The sequence below is a fragment of the Arvicola amphibius genome, chromosome 11, assembly GCF_903992535.2.
Source record: "Arvicola amphibius chromosome 11, mArvAmp1.2, whole genome shotgun sequence".
Classification (NCBI taxonomy): domain Eukaryota; kingdom Metazoa; phylum Chordata; class Mammalia; order Rodentia; family Cricetidae; genus Arvicola; species Arvicola amphibius.
In genome coordinates this window covers 59,307,056-59,330,316 of record NC_052057.2, presented here as the reverse complement: position 1 = coordinate 59,330,316, position 23,261 = coordinate 59,307,056, and the positions used below count along the sequence as shown (strand labels likewise).

Below are 23,261 nucleotides of genomic sequence, written 5' to 3'. Positions count from 1 at the left end.
TCAGCTTCTTTCACATTGACTCCAGACATTCTGCAAGAGTAATATAATGTCTTTTCAATTTTAACCTTAGTTTTCTAATGATTAACCATGTTGATTAGTTTTTCATGTATGTTAATTAGCCTTTTGCATGTCTTCCTTAAAAATAATGTATAATGAGAACTCTAGCCTATTTTTAACTTTGCTTACTGTTAAAGTATGCTAGTGATAAGTGGCTGCCTTGCACAAGTTACTCCTGGGCCCATTTCTGGGGCAAAGATGCCTGCCCTTCACATGGAGGATCTGCAGGAAAATAAAAAGCTGAAGATGGAGGTTGAGCAACTTCGCAAAGAAGTGAAGTTGCAAAGACAACAGGTGTCTAAATGTTCTGAAGAAATAAAGATCTATATTATAGAACGTTCTGGAGAGAATCCTCTAGTGAAAGGGATCCCAGAAGACAAGAATCCCTTCAAAGAAAAGGGCAGCTGTGTCATTTCCTAACTCTGGGGAAAACTCTATTCTCACTCGTGGCAAGTTGTTCCTTTATTTGTTTTATTTTCCCCAATAAAAACCAAAGTGTGTGTTAAAGAAGGTAAAAATGTAATTGAGAAGAAAACTGCTGCAGGCACTCTCCAGGAAGTTTATGTGCCACTGTGACATGTGCCTGCTTCTGACCCGTGCTCAGGATACTCCCATCTTCGGAGGGCAGTTGTGGGACGAAGGCATGACGGAGACCCTTTCAGTGAGCTGCTTGCTGCCTCCCATAAAATTTGTCTTGGGAAAAAAAGGATGCTAGTGACTTCTGTGTCTGTGTATGCACCCTTTGTCAATGGTACACTTTACCTTGTCTCTAAACAGTGTTATTTGCTGCACTGAAGCTTGTTAGTTTGATAAAATTATAGTTGTCTCCTTTTCTCTATGACCCAATCACACAGAAGAGAATGACCAAGCAGAGTACTTACTTGAAAGGTTTTCTCTGCATTTACTCTCAGTATTTTTATAGTTCCTTATCTCACATGAATGTTTTTAATCCATTTCTATTTGATCTTTAACATGATATGAGGAAATACTGTATTTAATCACGTTACATATGGATGGATATCTAGTTTTCTTACTGATATTTATGCTTGTTATCATTTTCTCATTATGTTATTTTAGAAAAAAATTAAAATATCAGCTGAACATAGGTGTGGTGGTATATTTCTGGGCTGTGTATTATGCTTCATTAGTCAGTTTATCTATTTTTGATACTTGATATTACTTTGGGAACAAATTTGACATTCATCATTGTATTGATAGCATTAAAACATTTTGTTTTCTGATCTGATCATTTTTCTATTTTATTTGAATTTCATGGTGGCATATAAATTTTAATTACTATTTTTTCTTTTATTTTAAAATTATGTTAGCATTTTGATTCCATTTTGCTCTGACTGCACTGAGAGCATTGGATATTAGTAACTTTTAAAATCCATTGATGTGGAATGTCTTTTCATTTGACTTGTCTTGTTCAAATTCTCTCAATAGTCTTCTCAATCTTAAATATATAGAATATTTTTGGGCCTCTGATTAAATTTAACTCTGAGTATTTTGCTTTTCTGGCTATTTAAATTTCCCCATTTCTTTTACAACTTGTTCACTGATATTGCACAGAAATAAAATTAAATTTGTGAGGTAAACCTGGACTTTGCCGCGTCACTCTAGTTTTTATTAGTTTTTCACTGGCTTTCACAATTCCAACTATGTTTACACACACACACACACACAAATACATATACCTCTGATTTTATATATAATATATTCATATACCAGGAAACAACTGACATTTCATTTCTTATTTTATCCATTTGCCTTTTAGGTTATCACTTCTCACCAATAACTCCACCTGTGATTTTAGTATTATATTAAATAGTAGGTGTGAATAATCTTTTCCTATTTGCTTTAAGAAAAAGTATATTAGATCAATCATTTAGAAACTTAAAAGTTGATATTAATTTCTTTAACACAGTTTTGTGAGAGGACTCCCACTCCCTGTTTTTTAAATTTGAGATCATAATATTGTCATATTACTTCCCCTTCTTCTTCTTGCCCCAAATGTCTCCTGTATATTACTGATTGCTCTCTTTCATTAATTTTTGTTATATGCACATATATTACTAAATATAACCTGCTTTGTTTGTATAATGTTACTAAAATGTGTTTGCTCAAAAATAGCCATTTGGCATTGGATAACTATTGAGGATTATTTTTCCCTCATTCATCATTCTTTAGCAGCCTCTACTACTTTTTATCATGATTGAGAGTGTTTTGAATTGTGCTGATCCCTTCTTTGCATTTGTTAAAAAGATGTTTCGCTTTTCCTTCTGCTACTCTGTTATATCGTATTTGTTGCTTTGGGAACAGAGAAACAGTATTGGTTTCTTGGACTCAGTCAATGTGGGCTGTTCCTACTGTATCGAGTATTGTGTTCCCTAATGTGTTGATTTTTTATTTCCTTTGTGGAATAACTAATTTCTTTTTGGATAAAGTTATGGAGTTTGAAATTGAAATATAGTGCTATATGCCTTTTCTTTATATTGACTTATTATCTCCTAGAAGCATTCCAAACTACATTTTTGTTGTTTCTTGTCTTAATATTTCTTGTTACATTTCCTTTTTATATGATTTGTTATTCAAGGTCATTTATTCATTTACAAGAATTTTAAAATTTCAAACATTCTCTGTCTTGTTAACTTCTAAACTTATACCACTGTGTTCAGAAAACACAATTTTTACACTTTTTAGGGTTTTTTTGTGTTCTATTATTGGAACCTGTTGCATGGATTTGAGAGAAATCCATACTCTGTTGCTGTAAATTGTACTACCCTATAGATATTTGTTTGGCCAGCCATCTCTAATGTATTATTCAAGCTCAGTGTTTCTTATATGTGTTGTTATTTGAAATATATAGATTTATTTTAAGGTATGTTGCTAGGGTCCCTTATTGCTATTGTATCTTCTTCAGATTCTTTGATATATTTATATGTACCGGTGCTCAGTGTATATTTGTTTACGAGAATAATATCTTCCTTATAAATGGACTCATATAATTTCATTTGTTTACTTTTTTAAAGGATTTACTTTAAGTATTAATATTTTTGTCAAACATAGGCCAAGCTATCTCTGTCTGTGCTTTCAATTCATAAAGTATGATTACTTATCTTTCACTTTATGTCTATATTACCTTTAGAACTGAAGTAAATCCTGTTTGCTGCATACACATGGGCCTGTTTTCTTTCTTATCATTTTTTACCCTGTCATTATTTTTTCTAATAAAATTATACTAGTCATATTAATAATAGTTACAAATATGTAAGAACATGATATTGTCATACTTGTTTTCTGTTTATTTTGTTAGTTCCTCTTTGCTCCCTTAGGTTTGTTATTGTTGTTTTGTTTTATTTTGTTTTGTTTTGATAATGTTTGTCTGTGGTATATTGTAGTTATCAAAGGTTATGTAATAGATGAAAAATTGCAAAGAAACTAAATGGTAATAGTTCGTTAGGATAAATTTTTTTAGGCATTCAAATTTGGCTGTACCTCTCAATAGTCTTTCAATTCACTCCTTGGATGCAAACTAAGAGTAAAATCACATAGTTACCCTGGTATGATAAGAGACAGGAGAATCTATGTATAAGAAATTAGGAATTCTGTCAAAGAAAGGGTTTATAAATACTCACTGACCAAACTCTATCTCAAAAAACACCCTTCTAAGCCAGGCAGTGGTGGCACACGCCTTTAATCCCAGCACACGGGAGGCAGAGGCAGGCAGATCTCTGAGTTCGAGACCAGCCTGGTATACAAGAGCTAGTTCCAGGACAGGCTCTAGAAACTACAGGGAAACCCTGTCTCAAAAAAAAAAAAACAACAAAAAAAAAAAAAACAAAAAAAAAAACCCCAAACACCCTTGTAATTATCTCTTATAAACTTCATACATCAGTTTTGTTTAAAATAACATTTGTTTGTTTGCTTGTATACCATAAACCTCATGTAGACAACATGATGCAAAGGTATATACTCCCAAATATGTATCTAACCAAATGTGTGAACACCAGAGTGTTCATAAAACTATTCAGTTCATCATTGCTTTTATTAATGTTGTCTCCCTTATTCTTTCATATACATTTATTCATAACTAATCATCTTAATTCCTCAAATTGCCAATACAAAATAGAATTTTTCACATACTATCTTGTGGGTATTTTTGTTGTTGTTTGTGTGTGTGTGTTTATGGTGTGCTTTAAATTCTAAGATTGTGTGTTTTATGAGTTTCTGTGTATGCGTGTTGTGAGAGAGTAAATGAGTTTTTATGCATGTGTTTTTGCCTTAAACTTTGCTTTCTGAATTCTGAGGAATTCACATGGTGACTTTATTACTCATAACAGCCCTCATCAACCTTCTAACTTAGTTTTGTTTCCATACCTGGCTGCACTTTTGCTTTCTCTTCCTCATTCTAACAATTTTGAAGTCAGATTTAACATAATTCTAATATGTTATGGCCCTAAATGCATCACTGAAAAAGAAGTCTTATATTCCTTTAGACGCTTACAAGAAAAACTAATGTGCATTAGCAAAGTACAGCTTAATCAATGGATGAGAGCAATACTGAACATTTCTTTATTATAGCTTCTTTAAAGTCTTTGTGTTCTGCAATTAGATTTAGATTTGTGTAATGAATTATATTTTAGTGCATTTCACCATGAAATATAAAAAGAAATTATTTCCAGTAATGAGAAAAACTATCATCTTTTCTCCATTTTGCAAATGTTTCTTACAGTTATGTAGACTTCTTTCAGAATTCATCTAATATTCATATTGGAATAAAGCATCTGTTGTGGCAGATGGAGCAAATGACATCCAGTTCAGCTGCTTAAATAACCCTTAAGGATCAATGTGCAGTTTACAAAAAAATAATTTGTAATTCATTTTGGATTAATTAATTTGAATTTATGGTGTTCTATAAAGGCATATTGCAGCTGTTCCCAGAATGAAGTTGATTGAATTCAAATGGTTAGACTTCTTAAAACATTTGCTTTGATAGACAGAAGAAAATAATCCTACTGCTTCATTGTTTATCTTTACAAATAAACACACCTCCAAAATTCTGCAAAGATAACATACCTGAATACAACAACTCATTTGCATAATTATCTAGAGTGTTATGTTTTTATACTGTGTATTTTCTACAGTTATATGGTAGCTTATTTCAATATAATCAAATGAGATCTTTCAAATATCTTAAAATACATATTTTTATTTTCCTTAAATATGCCTGACTACAAAAAGGCATATTTTGAATCAATGCTTATATATAAACTGTAAGAAAACAGGATTAGATCAAGTGCAATAATAACCATTATTTAGCATGAGACTACAAAAATATATTTCATATCAATTGCATTGTTAGGTGACAATTTGTTGTCTCTTATGAGGATACATTAACTACTAGAAACATCAGTTAGTCCTCATTGGAAAAAGTTAAATACAGAAAACTCACCAGCAATTATATGCATGTAGTAAATGAACTATTTTTAAAGAAAGAGAGCATTGAAAGTAGAATTATTATACAACATAGTTTTTGTCTTATATCCCGGTGTCTTACCTGCATTTTTTTAAAAAAAATGATTTTTCATTTTATATACCAACCCCAGTTCTCCCTCCCTCCCTTTCTCCCATCCACCCACCTCTCCCTCTGCAGTCCTTACCCACTCCTCATAGGGAGTTAGGCCTTCCTTGGAGGGTCAAAAAATACCTCATGTCTGCCTGACAGGACTGTGACACACTTCCTCCAATGATGTAGGTGTGTCTTCTATCTATCTGATTATTTCATTGGTTAGTTAATAAAGAAAACTGCTTGGCCTGATAGGTCAGAACATAGGTGGGTGGAGTAGACAGAACAGAATGCTGGGAAGAAGGAAAGTAAGTCAGATGCAATGAAGCTCCCACCCAAGATGGACATAGGCTAGAATCTTCCAGGTAAGCCACCCCTCGTGGTGCTACACACATTACTAAATATGGGTTAATCAAAATGTGAGAGTTAGCCAGAAAGAGGCTGAAGCTAATGGGCCAGGCAGTGTTTAAATGAATACAGATTGTGTGTTGTTATTTCCGGGGCTAAGCTAGTGGTGCGGGAGCCGTGCTGGATGAAAAGCAGGCCTGATGGCCTCATCACTACACTCCAACAAAGCCAAACCTCCTAATAATGCCACTTCCTTTGGGAGCCACTTTCTTTCTAACCACTACATCCTCTAATTTCAAAAACAAAAATCAACAAACAAAACTCAAAGAAACAAACTAAAAATCAAAAAGTCAAACTAATCCAAAACAATTGCATGCACATACATACGCGCGCAGACACACACACACACACACACACACACACACACACACACACACACACTCACACACACACACAGAGTGAAATCAATTTTGTAGAGTTCCTTTTGTGTTGGACAGACACTTCTACACATAGCACATGACATGAAAATTGATTGAAATACCCAGGAATTCCCAGTGACGCCTTTTTGGAGGAGACTGGTTCCTCTTCTTTCCCAGCAGGTACCAGTTACAAATGGCATCTTGGTTAGGAATTGGATTTTATGTGTACTTCCTGTTTGCTGTGCTGGGATTTTTTCTGTCTTGAACTTGTCTTGGTCTTGTGCACACAATCAGTCTGTAAATTAAGTCACTTATCAGTTCTGTTGTGTCATGAAGGTCCTGTTTCCTTGGAGTCACTCATCACCTGTGGCTCTTTCTAAACCCTTTTCAACAGAGATTATCAAGCATTGTTGGAAGCGGTTGATGAGGCCATCTCATTTAGGGTTGAGTTCTCCAAATTCTCACCCTCTGTACATTGTTCTATTGTGAGTCACTGTGCAAATTACTATCTAGTACAAGAAGAAACTTCTCTGATGTGGGTTGACTGATGCCTTGATCTATGAATGTAACAATATGCTACATTAAGGCTCATTTTATTACTATGTTCCTTTAGCAGAATAGTAGTAGCCTTTTCCCTTCAGCCCATGTCCTATTTAGTTTCATATTCTTCATCACTTTAGTGAGTTTCCTCAAATTCAGTCAATATGTGATTCATTACTTGTTCAACATTTTATTTTCTCTGTGGCACTAGTATATGTTTCAGGCAGTTTCACTGATGAAGATCAAAAGGATGGTGTTGATCTTTTTCATCTGGTATGTGTAAAGCAACACTCAGCAACAGCAATGCTAGTGATCAGGGGTGAAACTCCTAATTGGGGTTTCTCCATGCTCAATAAGATAAAATAGTTGTGTCTTTAGCAAAACTCTCTGACTCTTAGGTTGTTAAGAGCAACAAACACCCTCAGCAATAGTCAATAATCTGAGGTGCTTGGGGATGTCTATAGATCCCTTTGGGCAAAATCTCAACTAGATTTGCCATTCTTGGCACTTGGGGTTTTACTTGGTGGCACAATATGTCAAGTTGGGAGACTGTATCCCCCACTACATGGTGAATGTATTTTAATTTCTTTTATACATGTACATATTTAGGAAGGTTTTATGGTAGTAAGTTTCTATATTAGTTTTCAGGAAGCCTTCAGTACTAGTGGTCCCTTCCTATATCACTTTCTTTATGTTATTCCATTCCCTCTCCATTTAATACTGCTATTCTACAACCCGGACCTCAGAGTCAAATATTTCATGTTTTCTCCTATCTGTGCATGTTAGTTTAGCTTTTAAGCTTTAGATATGTATGTTTCAATCAGAATAACCACATGAATTATAGATAGGGAGATATTATGAGAAAAAATGAACAACCTTGACCCAAGGTTAATAATCTAAAAACATCTATGATCTGATGACACAATGATTTTGTCACTAACACAGTGCAATACAATCTGTAACTCCATCATTTATTTTCATTGTAGGATTTTTTTTATTTTGTAATAAATATTTCAGTGTCAAAAATAATGCCAATGCATAAAGTAAGAATACTCATTATTTTATACTCATAATAATTATAGTTTTGATTCTGAAATGATATTTTTCACGTAGGATTGTAAACTTAGGTAGGACACATTTTTGGCTATTAAAAAATTCTCTTCTCTATCATGTAAACTTTTTAATGCAGAAATACTTTAGTTAGCACAAGTTCAAGATTATGAAGAGATGCTTTGACTTCTACCAGTGCTAGATTTATTCATCTTATAATTCTGTCTTTGGTCTGTCAAATTTTTTGATTGTTTTTAAGACAACTTCTCACTGACAATGATTTTCTATGTCCAAAGTGCTGATATTTAAGTGTACAACAAGAACTCAGCTATGTTTTTGATGAGATTGTTTCTTAATACTCCTAAATTATTATAAATTCAAGATAGTTTATTTAGTAGCTTATAAAATACTACAAGTCTTTTAATTGTGAAAGATAGAAGTGAAATCTAACATTCATATATTATTATGCTAATTTTAAAACAAAATAACCATGTAACAAAAATCCCTGAGATTGTTAAAATCATTTGTCTAATTAGATTCCTTTTGTAGTTGTGGAAATTGTATCATCCCAAAGAGGAACTTCCTGTGAATTCCACTTTGTTCACCACTACAATTTACAAAACAGCAACAGCACCTCTTGAAAAGTATTAATCTGCTATATATACATATATAATCTGATACATATATGTGTGTATGTATATATGTATGTATGTATTTATGTATGTATGTATGTGTGTGTGTATGTATGTATGTTTTGGTTCCTTACTCTGATTATGTGATTATGTAAAAGGTAGAAGAAATATTTTCCAAATAAGCAACAAGACATCCCTTCTCATTCACTCTAGATGTAAGCAGACATGTCCTGTACATCAACATTCCCTTTAATTTATTCTGTAAAAAGCATTCCTGTCTCAGAAACATCTATTACATCATTAAATTTGTTGTTGATTTTGTTGCAATTGCCAGTGGATGGGTTTTTGTTCTTCATTATGTTACCAGTTTTGCTACAAAATGTTTTAGCAAGCATTCTTCATATAAATCAGTGCTTACTGGCCTCCACATTAAACCATTATGTAGACTTATTCAGTTTTTAAACCATGACATAATGGCTTAAGTAATTATCTCACCATCATGATTAATCACTGCAGAAAGTCTCCTAAATCATTTCTATAATCCAGTAGCTTTAACACCAAAAGTTCTGTAAATATTACATTAACATCTAATAAATGAGTAAAATATGCAATGTTGCTATAACTTCATTAAGCAGAATATATACATAGAACATCAAACAGAAAAAATGTGGTTCCAATATAAAAGAATTACATGAGCAATTTAATTACATTATAAGACATGAAGAACATCTAGTAGAAATTAAAAATTTAGTAGACACATACACAGCACTAAATTAGAACAATATAACTAAGTGATATAGCACATGAAATATCAGCCAAGATTATGTACATAAAACTAAGGATATACAAATGATTAATGTTCAGTTACAAAAGTTGTCAAACTTCAACAAATGTTTTATCATTTGGATTGATAATTATTTAAGCAAATACATACTGACCACAGTCATGGTTAGCAAGAATAAGGAAAAAAAAATAGACAACCTAGGAATTCTATTTCTTTCTTTGCTTATTTCTTTGTTTCTTCCTTTGTTTCTTACTTCCTTCCCTCCTTTCTTTCTTTCTTTCTTTCTTTCTTTCTTTCTTTCTTTCTTTCTTTCATTTAGACAGGGTTTCTCATTGTAACACTCCTGGCTGTCCTTAAACTTGGTTTGTAGGCTAGGTTAACCTCAAACTCATAGAGATACACCTTCCCCTATCTCCAGAATGCTGGAATTTGATTTTATTTTCTACTTAATAAAAAATAAAAGTCTGCTATGAATATTTCTTTGACAGTTAACATGTAACTAAGCATGCACTTCTTTAGCCAGGTCACTCTTAATGAATCTACAGTGCAGAGGGTATGCATACAACACAATAGCCTTTATTCTCAAAGGAGACTTTGCAAAATACACATTATTCTAGCAGAAGGTTAAGGTTACTTATTTCTAGCAAAACTGACTTTAAACCAATACCAGTTTGAAGAGATAAGAAGGAATAATCTGTACTTATTAAAGAAGCAATGTATCATGATGATCTTCAACTCTAAGAATATGTAAATTTATTTACAGTTTTTTCTTCAAAATTCTACTAGAAAGAACACCAGAGTATAACCTCAGTGCTTTTGTGGTAGTTAATTCTAGTATACCACCTCACCAACGACAGGTCTTCTGGTCTATGGAACTATGTCAATTTTTATCATATATTAGGATACAAAGAAAATCTCAACAAATATAAAAAAGAATAGCATTCTGTATTAAATCTGATTATAATGGAATATCAACAATATTGCTAGTTATTAACAGCAATAAAAACTATAGAAAATAAGCTGCCACATACTATTGACTGATAATTCAGTCAAATAAATTAAAACAATCTTCAAATTGTTTGAAAATGAAAATGTAACATATTAAAACCTATGAAACACAATAAAGAAATTTTTGAGGAAAGGGTTTAGTTCTAAGTACTTATATTAAAATTTTGAGAAATCTCAAGTTAATAATTCAATAATGAACCTAAAGACTTGGGCAAAAGAACAAACTAAACAAACCCAAAACAGTAACCACACTCAGTAGAGATTAGTGAATTTAAAAGAAAGAAGCCAAAGCAATAGAAAAAAATTGTAAAATGACGAGTTAGTTCTTTGAAAAGATAAATAAGTTTGAGGATCTCTTAGCTACATTAATCAAAGAAATAGAGAACCTCCAAATTAATAAAATTAATAAAATAGAAACAAAATATAGACATTCATAAAGATATCAATGATGTAAAAATTCATAAAAACATATTTTAAATCCCATATCTCATAAACTTAAAAAAGAATGACTTCTTAGAAGTATACAGCATACCAAAATTAAACAAAAATAGAATAAATTAATTAAACAACTTTATAGCCATCAACCAGATTGAAGTAATAATAAAAGTCTCTAACACCATTACCAATGCAGTTCTTCCATACAACATGAAGCCTTCCCACCAAGCCAAATATCCTATATCATTTCCCATGGCCTATCCTAATGAATTTGCCTGACTCTATCCATCTAGACATCCTATACAACCCACAGCTCTAGCAAAAGTGGCCAAAACAGACTGGATGATAGTATCTTCAATAAAATGTTCTGTGAAACTGTATGTCTACAAGCACAGGATGTAATTAGATATCTTCTTTTTAAATTTTACAAAAAAATATCCAACTTAAAAGAAGAACTAAAATGAAATCTGAAACTCCTAGAAGAAAACATAGAGAGTGCTGTAGTGGATATAAGTTAAGGGAAAGACTTTCTTAACAAGAATTCCCTTGTCTAAGAACTGAGGTCAACAAGTGACAACTATGACATTGTAAAACTAAAAAAGATTCTGCACAGCTAAAGAAAGAATAAAATTAAAACAGTGAGTGGAACCACCTTTATCCAATATTTAAAAAGTACTTATCATCCTTAGTCATTAACTTAATGCAGATTAAAATTATTTAAGATTTCATGTACTCTTACATATGTACATATATGTACATATAAAGAAGACCAGCTGAAGTAGAGATACCCAGCTTTATGGGATCCAGTAACAACAAGATTCTTGTCATTAAGTTTCACAGCTAACCATTTTTGGATTAGCTGGACTGCACCCTGTAAGTAATTCCAATAAATTATATAAGTGTGTGTGTGTGTATGTATGTGTGTGTATACATATATATGTAATATATATATATATATATATATATATATATATATATTGCATATTTATTACATATATATCAGTTCTGTGACTTTAGAGAATCCTGAATAATACACTTTTTAAAGATCTATGCTTATTCCCATAAATATAGACTACTGTCAGTCTTGAGAGAGAAACTTTTTTTTGTAGTAAAGAGAAGTGGATGGAAGGAAACTGAAGATACTGAGAATAAGACACATGTCAGCATTGCCCAGCTAAAACTAATTTCTCATTTCTAAATGAGATAACTGTATTAATGCCACAATCACAGAGGGTCAGAGAATATCATAAAAGTTCTAGAAGAGAGAGTGTGTGAATTAGACCTAGGAGAAATGTCTGGTGCTGTTTTCAGTCCCTGACTTCTCTTTCTAGGCAAGAAACACCTCATAAAAACTAACATTTCCTATACAAGTCTGCACAAAATCAAGTCAACAAAATTTCGCAATAGATGTGGTAGATGATATTACAACACTACTCCTTACTGAGGAACTCTTGACATTGGAGAGCTTCTTGGGAAGAAAGAATCATTCTTATTGGACGATTAGGCCAATGGTTGGTTTCCCATGCTCATCTAGATGTCCTCACACCTATACAGGAATATGCACCAGTAACTGGACTTAGTGGATAAAAAAAAATGGATGGGACATGTTGGAGCAAAACAGGAAAGTGAAAAGGTAGAAAGTTTAAGTAGATAAGAATATATTTCAACATATACACAAAAGAAGCTATTTAAGAAAGCATATAAAATTTTAAATAATATTTTTAAATGTAATTTTTAAAATGTAATGTAAATGTTTTTCATGATAGAAAGGTCTAAAAATCATATAATTTCAAAGGATTCGAATGGAAGAAGTAGTATATGTTTGACACTGACAATGTTGTTAAACTGACCAGTCAAACTTTTTTGATGTTACAGGATTTTAAAGGAAGATTTTATGTGGTTTCCACAATTACATGCATTAAAAAAATAAAACAGCTCCCCATATCAAAGCTGGTCAGTTCAAAAAAGTCAGTGATCTTAAATCAACTACTATAAGGCAGTAACTTATATGATCTAAAGAGAGTTAGTATCACTATTTCCTAAGTAGAAGCATGTAGAAAAATATCACTAATGTACAAGGACCACACAGAGAGATACATTTGAGTATGTATCGACAATATCTAGTATTTTTCTCTGAATCAGGATATATTGTGACAAATTGGATAAATTCATACCTCAACTTCTTCAGAGAAAGAAATCTTATTTACATCATGCTTTCCAGTCAGACCTTGTTCAGATGTCTATTGTATTTTTGTGAATGTGTCCTTGATTTTGGTACTTAACCCAGTCTATGTCATTCCTACGCACATATTCCTCACAAGAAAATAAATTCTTTGGGACCCAAAATTTCAGTGCTTCAAAAGTAAGATAAAAAGAAAACAAAGGAAAAGAAGGAAGAAAAATGAAAAGAAAAATTATAAATATATTTTCATATTATTCTAGTATGCTATATGGAATGCTATTTGAAAATTTGGAAGTACCTGTTTCTTTAGAAGATAAAATGATCATGCAGAAGCAATTTCCTTCAATCAACATCATTACTAACTTTGGTTTCTAAAAGATTTGGAATACAGTACAAAAAGTATTTTTCTTTCCATCAAGTTTTGAAGATGAATATTATAATCTCATATAAAGATACATAAATATGCATATGGATATATATTTTCTCCATTATATCCTCTTATAAATAAAGCCACTATTTAAAGAGTTAAAAATGTATTTTGTCAGAAAGAAGCATGATAATGTACTCAGTTTTAACTTATCACCTCATATGAGAGCTAATTTTGAAGCTGATGAATATGAATTTGAAGTAAGGATTATGGGGAGATTAAGTAATAATTAAATAAGTAAGTAATTAAGAATTATGGGAGATTCCATCTGAACTGGTGGGTGAATGCGGACCCTGGGGCAACCTGCCCTGGAAGAGAGCACAGACCCCCTCCCCCCAGCTCCCTCTGCAGGCTTGTCTCTGTTTCTCCCATCCCTGTCTCTCCCAAGTTTTCCCTAGTGTTCTCAGGTGTCCTGCTCCTGTTCTAAGGCCATCCACCCAAAGGGGTCAGACTCTGGCCTTCAGGCAGGTCTGAGGATTCCTGCGGAGAGGTGCGGGCTCCTTCAGATTGTGACGCAAGGAATAGGTCCTCCTCTGGCACTGGGGAGATCCAACCAGTTTCAGTCACAGGAAAGATTGGTCTAGGACACCAAGCGCCTCCGGGCTCCTTTTGAATGAAGAGATGGGCAGGCGCCAATGCAGGAGCTCCTCCAACAACATGAAAGGCAACATGACATCACCACAATCCAGACATCCCGAAACAATAAGAATTGAACACCCTACCCCAGAAGATATAGAAGAAACCGACCTTAAACAGTACTTTATGAAAATAATAGAGGACCTTAAACAGGAGGTAAAAAACTGCCATAAAGAAATGGAGATGACAAACAAAAAGGTAGAGGAAATAAATAAATCTCTCAAAGATACCCAAGAAAAACAAGAAAAACAAGAAAAAGCAATCAAACAGGTAAGGGAAACAGTACAAGACCTGATAAATGAAATGGAGGTATTGAAGAAAACACAATCTGAGGGACTGGAAATGGAAACTCTGAGTAAACGAACGGAAACTTCAGAGATAAGTATTTCCAACCGAATACAAGAGATGGAAGAAAGAATCTCAGACTCTGAAGATACTATAGAGGAAATAAATTCACAGATTAAAGAACTAAACAAATCTAACAAATTCTTAACACAAAACATTCAGGAAATCTGGGACACCATGAAAAGACCAAACCTAAGAATAATTGGGGTAGAAGAAGGAAAAGAATTACAACTCAAAGGCCCAGAAAACATATTCAACAAAATTATAGAAGAAAACTTCCCCAACCTAAAGAAAGATGTTCCTATGAAGGTACAAGAAGCCTACAGAACACCAAATAGACTGGATCAAAAGAAAGCATCCCCACGCCATATAATAATCAAAACACAAAACATACAGAATAAAGAACAGATATTAAGACTGCAAAGGAAAAAGGTCAAGTAACATATAAAGGGAAACCTATCAGAATTACACCTGATTTCTCAATGGAAACCATGAAAGCCAGAAGAGCTTGGATAGATGTGCTACATACACTAAGGGAACATGGATGCAAGCCTAGACTACTATACCCAACAAAGCTTGCATTCACCATTGATGGAGAAAACAAGATATTCCAGGACAAAAACAGATTTAAACAATACGTAGCCACAAATCCAGCCTTGCAGAAAGTAATAGAAGGAAAATCACAAACCAAGGAGTCCAACAATGCCCGCAATAACTCAGGCATCTAGCGACCCTTCACCAGCACAACTAGAAGAAGGGAAACACACAAACTCTACTACAACAAATGACCGAAGTTAACAACCACTGGTCATTAATATCACTTAATATCAATGGACTCAATACACCTATAAAAAGGCACAGGCTAAGAGACTGGATACGAAAACAGAATCCAACATTTTGCTGTTTACAAGAAACACACCTCAACCACAAAGACAGACACCTACTCAGAGTAAAGGGTTGGGAAAAGGTTTATCAAGCAAATGGCCCTAAGAAACAAGCGGGTGTGGCCATACTAATTTCCAACAAAGTTGACTTCAAACTAAAATCAATCAGAAGAGATGGAAAGGGACACTTTATACTCATAACAGGAAAAATCCATCAGAATGAAGTCTCAATCCTGAATATCTATGCCCCTAATATAAAAGCTCCCACTTATGTAAAAGAAACACTTCTAGAACTCAAGGCAGCCATCAAACCACACACACTAATAGTTGGAGACTTCAACACTCCTCTCTCACCAATGGACAGGTCAATCAGACAGAAACCTAACAGAGAATTGAAAGACTTAATGGAGGTAATGAACCAAATGGACTTAACAGACATCTATAGAACATTCCACCCAAATAGGAAAGAATATACCTTCTTCTCTGCGGCTCATGGAACCTTTTCGAAAATTGAACATTTACTTGGTAACAAAGCAAACTTCCACAGTTACAAAAAAATATTAGTAACCACCTGTGTCTTATCGGATCACCATGGATTAAAATTAGAATTCAACAACAATGCTACCCCCAGAAAGCCCACAAACTCATGGAAACTGAACAGTCAACTACTGATCCACACCTGGGTCAAGGAAGAAATAAAGAAAGAAATTAAAGTCTTTCTTGAATTTAATGAAAACAAAGACACAACATACTCAAACCTATGGGACACAATGAAAGCAGTGCTAAGAGGAAAGTTCATAGCACTAAGTGCCCACTTAAAGAAAACGGAGAAAGCACTCATTGGTGACTTAACAGCACACCTGAAAGCTCTGGAAAAAAAAAGAAGCAGACTCACCTAGGAGAAGTAGAAGACTGGAAATAATCAAACTGAGGGCAGAAATCAGCAAAATAGAAACACAGAAAACAATCCAAAGAATCAATGAAACAAGAAGGTGGTTCTTGGAGAAAATCAACAAGATTGACAAACCCTTAGCCAAACTAATTAAACGGCAGAGGGAGAACACACAAATTAATAAGATCAGAAATGAAAAGGGAGAAATAACCACAGACACAGAGGAAATTCAGAGAATCATTAGATCTTACTACAAAAGCTGTATGCCACAAAATTGGAAAATGTAAAAGAAATGGACAGTTTTTTAGATAAATACCATATACCAAAGTTAAACCAGGACCAGGTAAAGGCTCTAAATCGCCCTGTTAGTCGCGAAGAATTAGAAACTGTTATCAGAAACTTCCCTGCCAAAAAGAGCCCAGGACCAGATGGTTTCAATGCGGAATTCTACCAGAACTTCCAAGAAGACCTAATACCTATACTCCTTAAGGTATTTCATAATATAGAAACACAAGAGTCACTGCCAAATTCCTTCTATGAAGCTACAGTTACCCTGATACCTAAACCACACAAAGACTCAACCAAGAAAGAGAATTATAGGCCAATCTCACTCATGAACATTGACGCAAAAATTCTCAATAAAATACTGGCAAACCGAATCCAAGAACACATTAGAAAAATTATCCATTACGATCAAGTAGGCTTCATCCCAGAGATGCAGGGCTGGTTCAACATATGAAAATCTATCAATGTAATCCATCATATGAATAAGTTGAAGGAAAAAAACCATATGGTCATCTCATTAGATGCTGAAAAAGCATTTGACAAAATTCAGCACCCTTTTATGATAAACGTCATGGAGAGATTAGGGATACAAGGTTCATTCCTAAATATAATAAAAGCTATTTACAGCAAGCCAACAGCTAACATCAAATTAAACGGAGAGAAACTCAAGGCCATCCCACTAAATTCAGGAACACGACAAGGCTGTCCACTCTCTCCTTATCTCTTCAATATAGTGCTTGAAGTTCTAGCAATAGCAATAAGACAACATAAGGGAATCAAGGGGATTCAATTTGGAAAGGAAGAAGTTAAACTTTCATTATTTGCAGATGATATGATAGTATACATAAGCGACCCCAAAAACTCCACAAAAGAACTCCTACAGCTGATAAACTCCTTCACTAACGTGGCAGGTTACAAGATCAACTCCAAAAAATCAGTCGCCCTCCTATACACAAAGGATAAGGAAGCAGAGAGGGAAATCAGAGAAGTATCACCTTTCACAATAGCCACAAATCGCATAAGATATCTGGGAGTATCTCTAACCAAGGAAGTGAAGGATTTATTTGACAAGAACTTTAAGTGTTTGAAGAAAGAAATTGAAGAGGATACCAGAAAATGGAAGGATCTCCCCTGCTCGTGGATTGGGAGGATCAACATAGTAAAAATAGCAATTCTACCAAAAGCAATCTATAGATTCAATGCAATCCCAATCAAGGTCCCATTAAAATTCTTCACAGATATTGAGAGGACAATAATCAACTTTATATGGAAAAACAAGAAACCAAGGATAGCCAAAAAAATCTTATTCAATAAAGGTACTTCTGGAGGCATTACCATCCCTGACTTCAAACTCTATTACAGAGCTACAGTATTGAAAACAGCTTGGTATTGGCATAAAAACAGAGAAGTTGACCAATGGAATCGTATAGAAGACCCGCATCTTAAACCACAAACCTACGAACACCTGATTTTTGATAAAGGAGCCAAAAGTACACAATGGAAGAAAGAGGGCATCTTCAACAAATGGTGCTGGCATAACTGGATGTCAACCTGTAGAAGAATGAAAGTAGATCCATATCTATCACCATGCACAAAACTCAGGTCCAAATGGATTAAAGACCTCAATATTAATCTGAACACATTGAGCTTGATAGAGGAGAAACTGGGAAGTATTCTACAACAAATGGGCACAGGGAACCGTTTCCTGCGCATAACCCCAGCTGCACAGACATTAAGGGCAACATTGAATAAATGGGACCTCCTGAGCAGCTTCTGTAAAGCAAAGGACATTGTCACTAAGACACAAAGGCAGCCTACTGACTGGGAAAAGATCTTCACCAACCCTGCAACTGACAAAGGTCTGATCTCTAAAATATATAAGGAACTGAAGAGACTAGACGGTAAAATGCCAATTAACCCAATTAAAAGATGGGGCGCTGAACTGAACAGAGAATTCTCAACAGAAGAAGTTCAAATGGCCAAAAGACACTTAAGGTCATGCTCAACCTCCCTAGCTATCAGGGAAATGCAAATCAAAACAACTTTGAGATATCATCTTATACCTGTCAGATTGGCTAAAATCCAAAACACCAATAATAACCTTTGCTGGAGAGGTTGTGGGGTAAGGGGTACACTCATCCATTGCTGGTGGGAATGCAAACTTGTGCAACCACTTTGGAAAGCAGTGTGGCGGTTTCTCAGGAAATTCGGGATCAACCTACCCCAGGACCCAGCAATTCCACTATTGGGAATCTACCCAAGAGATGCCCAATCATACTACAAAAGCATATGCTCATCTATGTTCATAGCAGCATTATTTGTAATAGCCAGATCCTGGAAACAACCTAGATGCCCTTCAGTGGAAGAATGGATGAAGAAACTGTGGAATATATACATGCTAGAATACTACTCAGCGGTAAAAAACAATGACATCTTGAATTTTGCAGGCAAATGGACGGAAATAGAAAACACTATTCTGAGTGAGGTAACCCAGACCCAAAAAGATGAACATGGGATGTACTCACTCATAATCGGTTTCTAGCCATAATTAAAGGACATCGAGCCTATAAATTTGGGATCCTTGAGAAGATAATAAGAAGGTGAACTCCCAAAAAAAGATATAGTAATCCTCCTGGATATTGGAAGTAGACACGATCGCCAGGCAAAATTGGGAACTTGAGGGTTGGGCGAGACTGGGCCAAGGGAAGATGGGGAGAGAAAAGTGTGAAGGGGAGAATGGGGGGAGCTTGGAGGAATGGGATGCTTGGGATACAGGAAGGGTGGATATGGGAGCAGGGAAGCATATATCTTAATTTAAGGAGCCACCTGAAGGTTGTCAAGAGACTTGACCCTAGAGGGGTTCCCAAGTTTCCAGGGAGACGCCCCCAGTTAGTTCCTTGGGCAGCTGAGGAGAGGGAGCCTGAAAAGGCCAGTTCCTATAGCCATACTGATGAATTTCTTGCATATCACCGTAGAACCTCCACCTGACGATAGATGAAGAAAATGACAGAGCCCCACACTGGAGCACCGGACTGAGCTCCCAAGGTCCTGAGGAGGAGCAGAAGGAGAGAGAACATGAGAAAGAAAGTCAGGACCGCGAGGGGTGCGTTCACTCATGGAGACGGTGGGACAGAACTAATGGGAGATCACCAACTCCAGTTGGAATGGGACTGATGGATCATGCGACCAAACCCGTCTCTCTGAATGTTGCCAACAGCGGGGGCTGACTGAGAAGTAAAGGACAATGGCACTGGGCTCTGATTCTTCTGCATGGACGGGCTCTGTGGGAGCCTTCTCAGCTTGGTCGATCACCTTCCTGGACCTGGTGGGAGTTGGGAGGACCTTGGTCTTAGCATAGAGTAGGGAACCCTGATGGCTCCTTGGCCTTGAGAGGGAGGGAGGGGAGGCATGGGTGGAGGAGGAGGGGAGGGAAGGGGGAGGAGGAGGGGAGGAGATGGAAATTTTTAAATATAAAAAAATAAACCATGAGGAAAAAAAAAGAATTATGGGAAAATTAATGTAAACAAAGCGCAACGATCACATTATTAAAACATGTTAGGATGGAGTGGGTTTAAAAATATTATTGGAATGCTTAAAGGTTTACATGGTATTGCTTACCAAGTGCTAGGATTAAATGTTCTACCACCATGTGTGTGTGTGTGTGTGTGTGTGTGTGTGTGTATGTGTATATATATATATATATATATATATATATATATATATATATATATTTCACTTAAAAAAGTGAGTCTGTGGAGAAAATACACATTTTTTTGTAGATGTAAGCTCTTAAGTTCTAGGAGAGAAATTTTTGTCCTGATAATACCTAACTTTGACATGCTGCCAGTTACCCACTAATTTTGTGGAAAGTGAATGGGGACAGCTTTCCTTTCCACTAAAGCTATCATTTTGGGTTCCTATCTCTCCTTGAGCTCCTTTTAGATTCCTTTCATCAATAATCTCTTAAAATGCTGACAGAGGAAGCTGTCCACAGGTATTTTATCTACACTTATATGATTTAATTTACTGTGTGTTATGATGGAGCTGGAGCAATTTGCTCATACAACCTCTCAACTTTAAATTGGATGAAGACAAGCTTTGAAACCATTTCAGTACCTAATGAAGATATTAAATGTGAAAGTTCCTCAGTGCTAAATTATTAATGTGTTCTATTACATCAATGAGAGGCAGCAGAGTTCCAACCACATAAGATCTTCCTCTGAGCAATATCCCTGCTTTTTTGGACAAATTTAAATTGTACATCTTAAGTTGAAATTTAAAAAAAAAACAAAAGAGAAAATTTCAAAAGTAAATAAAGAGAACAATTACAAGGTAAACCTCATTCTTGTATTTATGTATATTTGTATTTTAAGTGTACATGTTACCCTTAGTAGCACACCAAACTACAATATCTCTGATCTCTGCTATGGCCCCCAGAAGTTGACATGTATACCTAAAATATATATTAAAAATATTTGAAAGCTAGTTTATCAAATTAATTATTTATTCACTTTCAGTTGTTTCCTTGAAAAACAACATTTCATTTAGATTATAAATACTTGGGCCTACATTCTCCTATTTATCTCTTATTTACTTCATCAACTATGATTCTAAAAGTTTGGAAGAAGTTGACAGGTATGGATATGACATTAGGCAGACAGCGCTGAGATTAGCAAAAATTGCTTTCTTCTTTAAAAACACTTGGTGCTGTAAAATTAGTATGTAAATTAAAAGCTAATTTAAAAACTATGTGTTTATTCCTGCCTTAAACAGATTCACTCCCTGGGGTATAGTGCATTCTACATGTGCACATTATGCTGCCAGAGCATAGTCATTACTTTGACACTATTCTTTTTAATTCTGATGCAAACAATTATAAATTTCAACCAAAGTTATACATTCCACTTTATCCTATTTATTCTGCTTTGCTTCTATGCTGTAATTGCACATAAATTCATACTAATATTTTAGTAGTCTTTGTATTCTTATCTTTTTGAAGAAGAGAGTTGAATCATAAGCCATGAACAGCGTAAGTGGTAGTTTATTTAGCAAAGGAGAGCAAACATTCTACCAACTTTTAAATTAAACTTTCTCAAACATGCATATTTAAGGGTTAAGGTAATCTTTTATGCCTTTTATGTCTTTCCATGGTTTTATTAATATAGAGTATATCAAAATCACAATACAAGTGATATAATAATGCCTGGTCTTCTGAAAGGGATATAAACCTTCATTTGTACTCATGTCTGAGAGAATTCTCTGGTTCCTTAATTTCTTATATATTTGAAAAATCTAGGTGTACTTGGAGGATGTTTTTAAAAATCAGAAGACTGACTCAGAAAACACAGCTACCAAATGTGGCAACAGTATTACTTAACAATATCATAAGTGTTTCCTTTTCATGTTTTTTACAGTTATCTTGTCTTTTCTACTGGTAGATTCTTCTATATGTTGAGCATCCAATTGCTCTTGTACCAGCTGTTCTAAAGCCTGCAACTTTTCCTCAGCTAAAGGCCATTACTTTGTCCATATTGGTTTCTCAGTCACCCATTTTAGAGGCAGGGTTTTTGGTATCTCTGAAGGGCCATCAATTGCTTTGCTTTCTTGTACAGCCCAAATGGCTGGTTTCCACCTTCTGTAATATCTTTTAATATTTTCCTCAGTAATATAGGCTCTAGATGCAGCAGGAATGTTGATTTGGTTATTCCATTGCTGCAATAGGTCACGGCCTCATAAATTCACTGCAATATTGGCTACATATGGCCTTAATTTTCCTATTTGTCCTTCTGGCCTTATGCATTCAACCCATCTCGTTCTCTGCCTTACGCGAGATAGGGTTCCAATTCCCAGGAACTGAACATTTACATCCTGAAGAGGCCAATACAGATGCCAAGATTCTGGAGTAATGATAATTACATCCACACCTGTGTCCAGTAGGCCAGTAATAAAAACACCATTTACACACACTCTTAACTTTGGTCTTTGTTCATTTATAGAAGTCTGCCAAAATACAAGTAACTCATCTTTCAGGCCGTTTTTGCTTTTAACAGCAGGCATGGGTCTTTCTAATTTTCCTAACAAGGCATATTCTCTGCAGTAGCCAGAAATGACTGGGCCACATTCGCCATGGGGGCCTGCAAGAGGCCCCCCATTGCATTTCCCAATGGCAAAGGGTTGCCTTGTCTATCTCTTGTTGACCTACACTCATTCGTCCAGTGTCTGCCTTTTCTACATCTCCTACATAAACCTGAAGGCTGAGTCCTCATATGTCTGTTATTTCTAGAAGATGCATTATTATTATTATTATTATTATTATTATTATTATTATTATTTCTGGAAAGCCGTTGTCTGCAATTCCTTTTCATATGTCCCATTTTGCCACAATTAAAACATTTGGTAACTTGATGCCTCCTTTTTGCATTAGAAATTGCTTCTTCTACCCATGCTTCAGTGCCACAGTCAAATGTATCAACATTCATTGTATGCAAGACCCATTCATCCAAGGGCACTGGTCTTATCTTTAAAGGGCCCAGGATCCTTTTGTACTCCACATTGGCATTCTCATAAGCCAAAGACTCAATTATTATACGTCTTGTTTCTGGGTCACATATCCCTATTTGTATAGCTTTAGTTAGTCTTTGTAAAAAAATCACTAAAGGGTTTTCTCTGCCCTGTTTAACTCTGATATATGATTCCATTCTCTGTCCTTGTTCTTGAACCCTGTCCCAAAGCTGTTGTAGTATGTATGGATAAGGTGTGTTCATCATA

The 23,261-nt window shown here is 34.9% G+C and overlaps 1 protein-coding gene across 1 annotated transcript; it reads left to right on the top strand.

Moving 5' to 3' along the window:
- Nucleotides 1–255: 255 nt before the first annotated feature.
- On the top strand, nt 256–477 carry LOC119826883 (guanine nucleotide-binding protein G(I)/G(S)/G(O) subunit gamma-11-like). The gene has a single exon (XM_038348397.1). It carries the CDS (start codon nt 256–258, stop codon nt 475–477), a length of 222 nt encoding a protein of 73 aa, XP_038204325.1.
- Nucleotides 478–23,261: the final 22,784 nt, after the last annotated feature.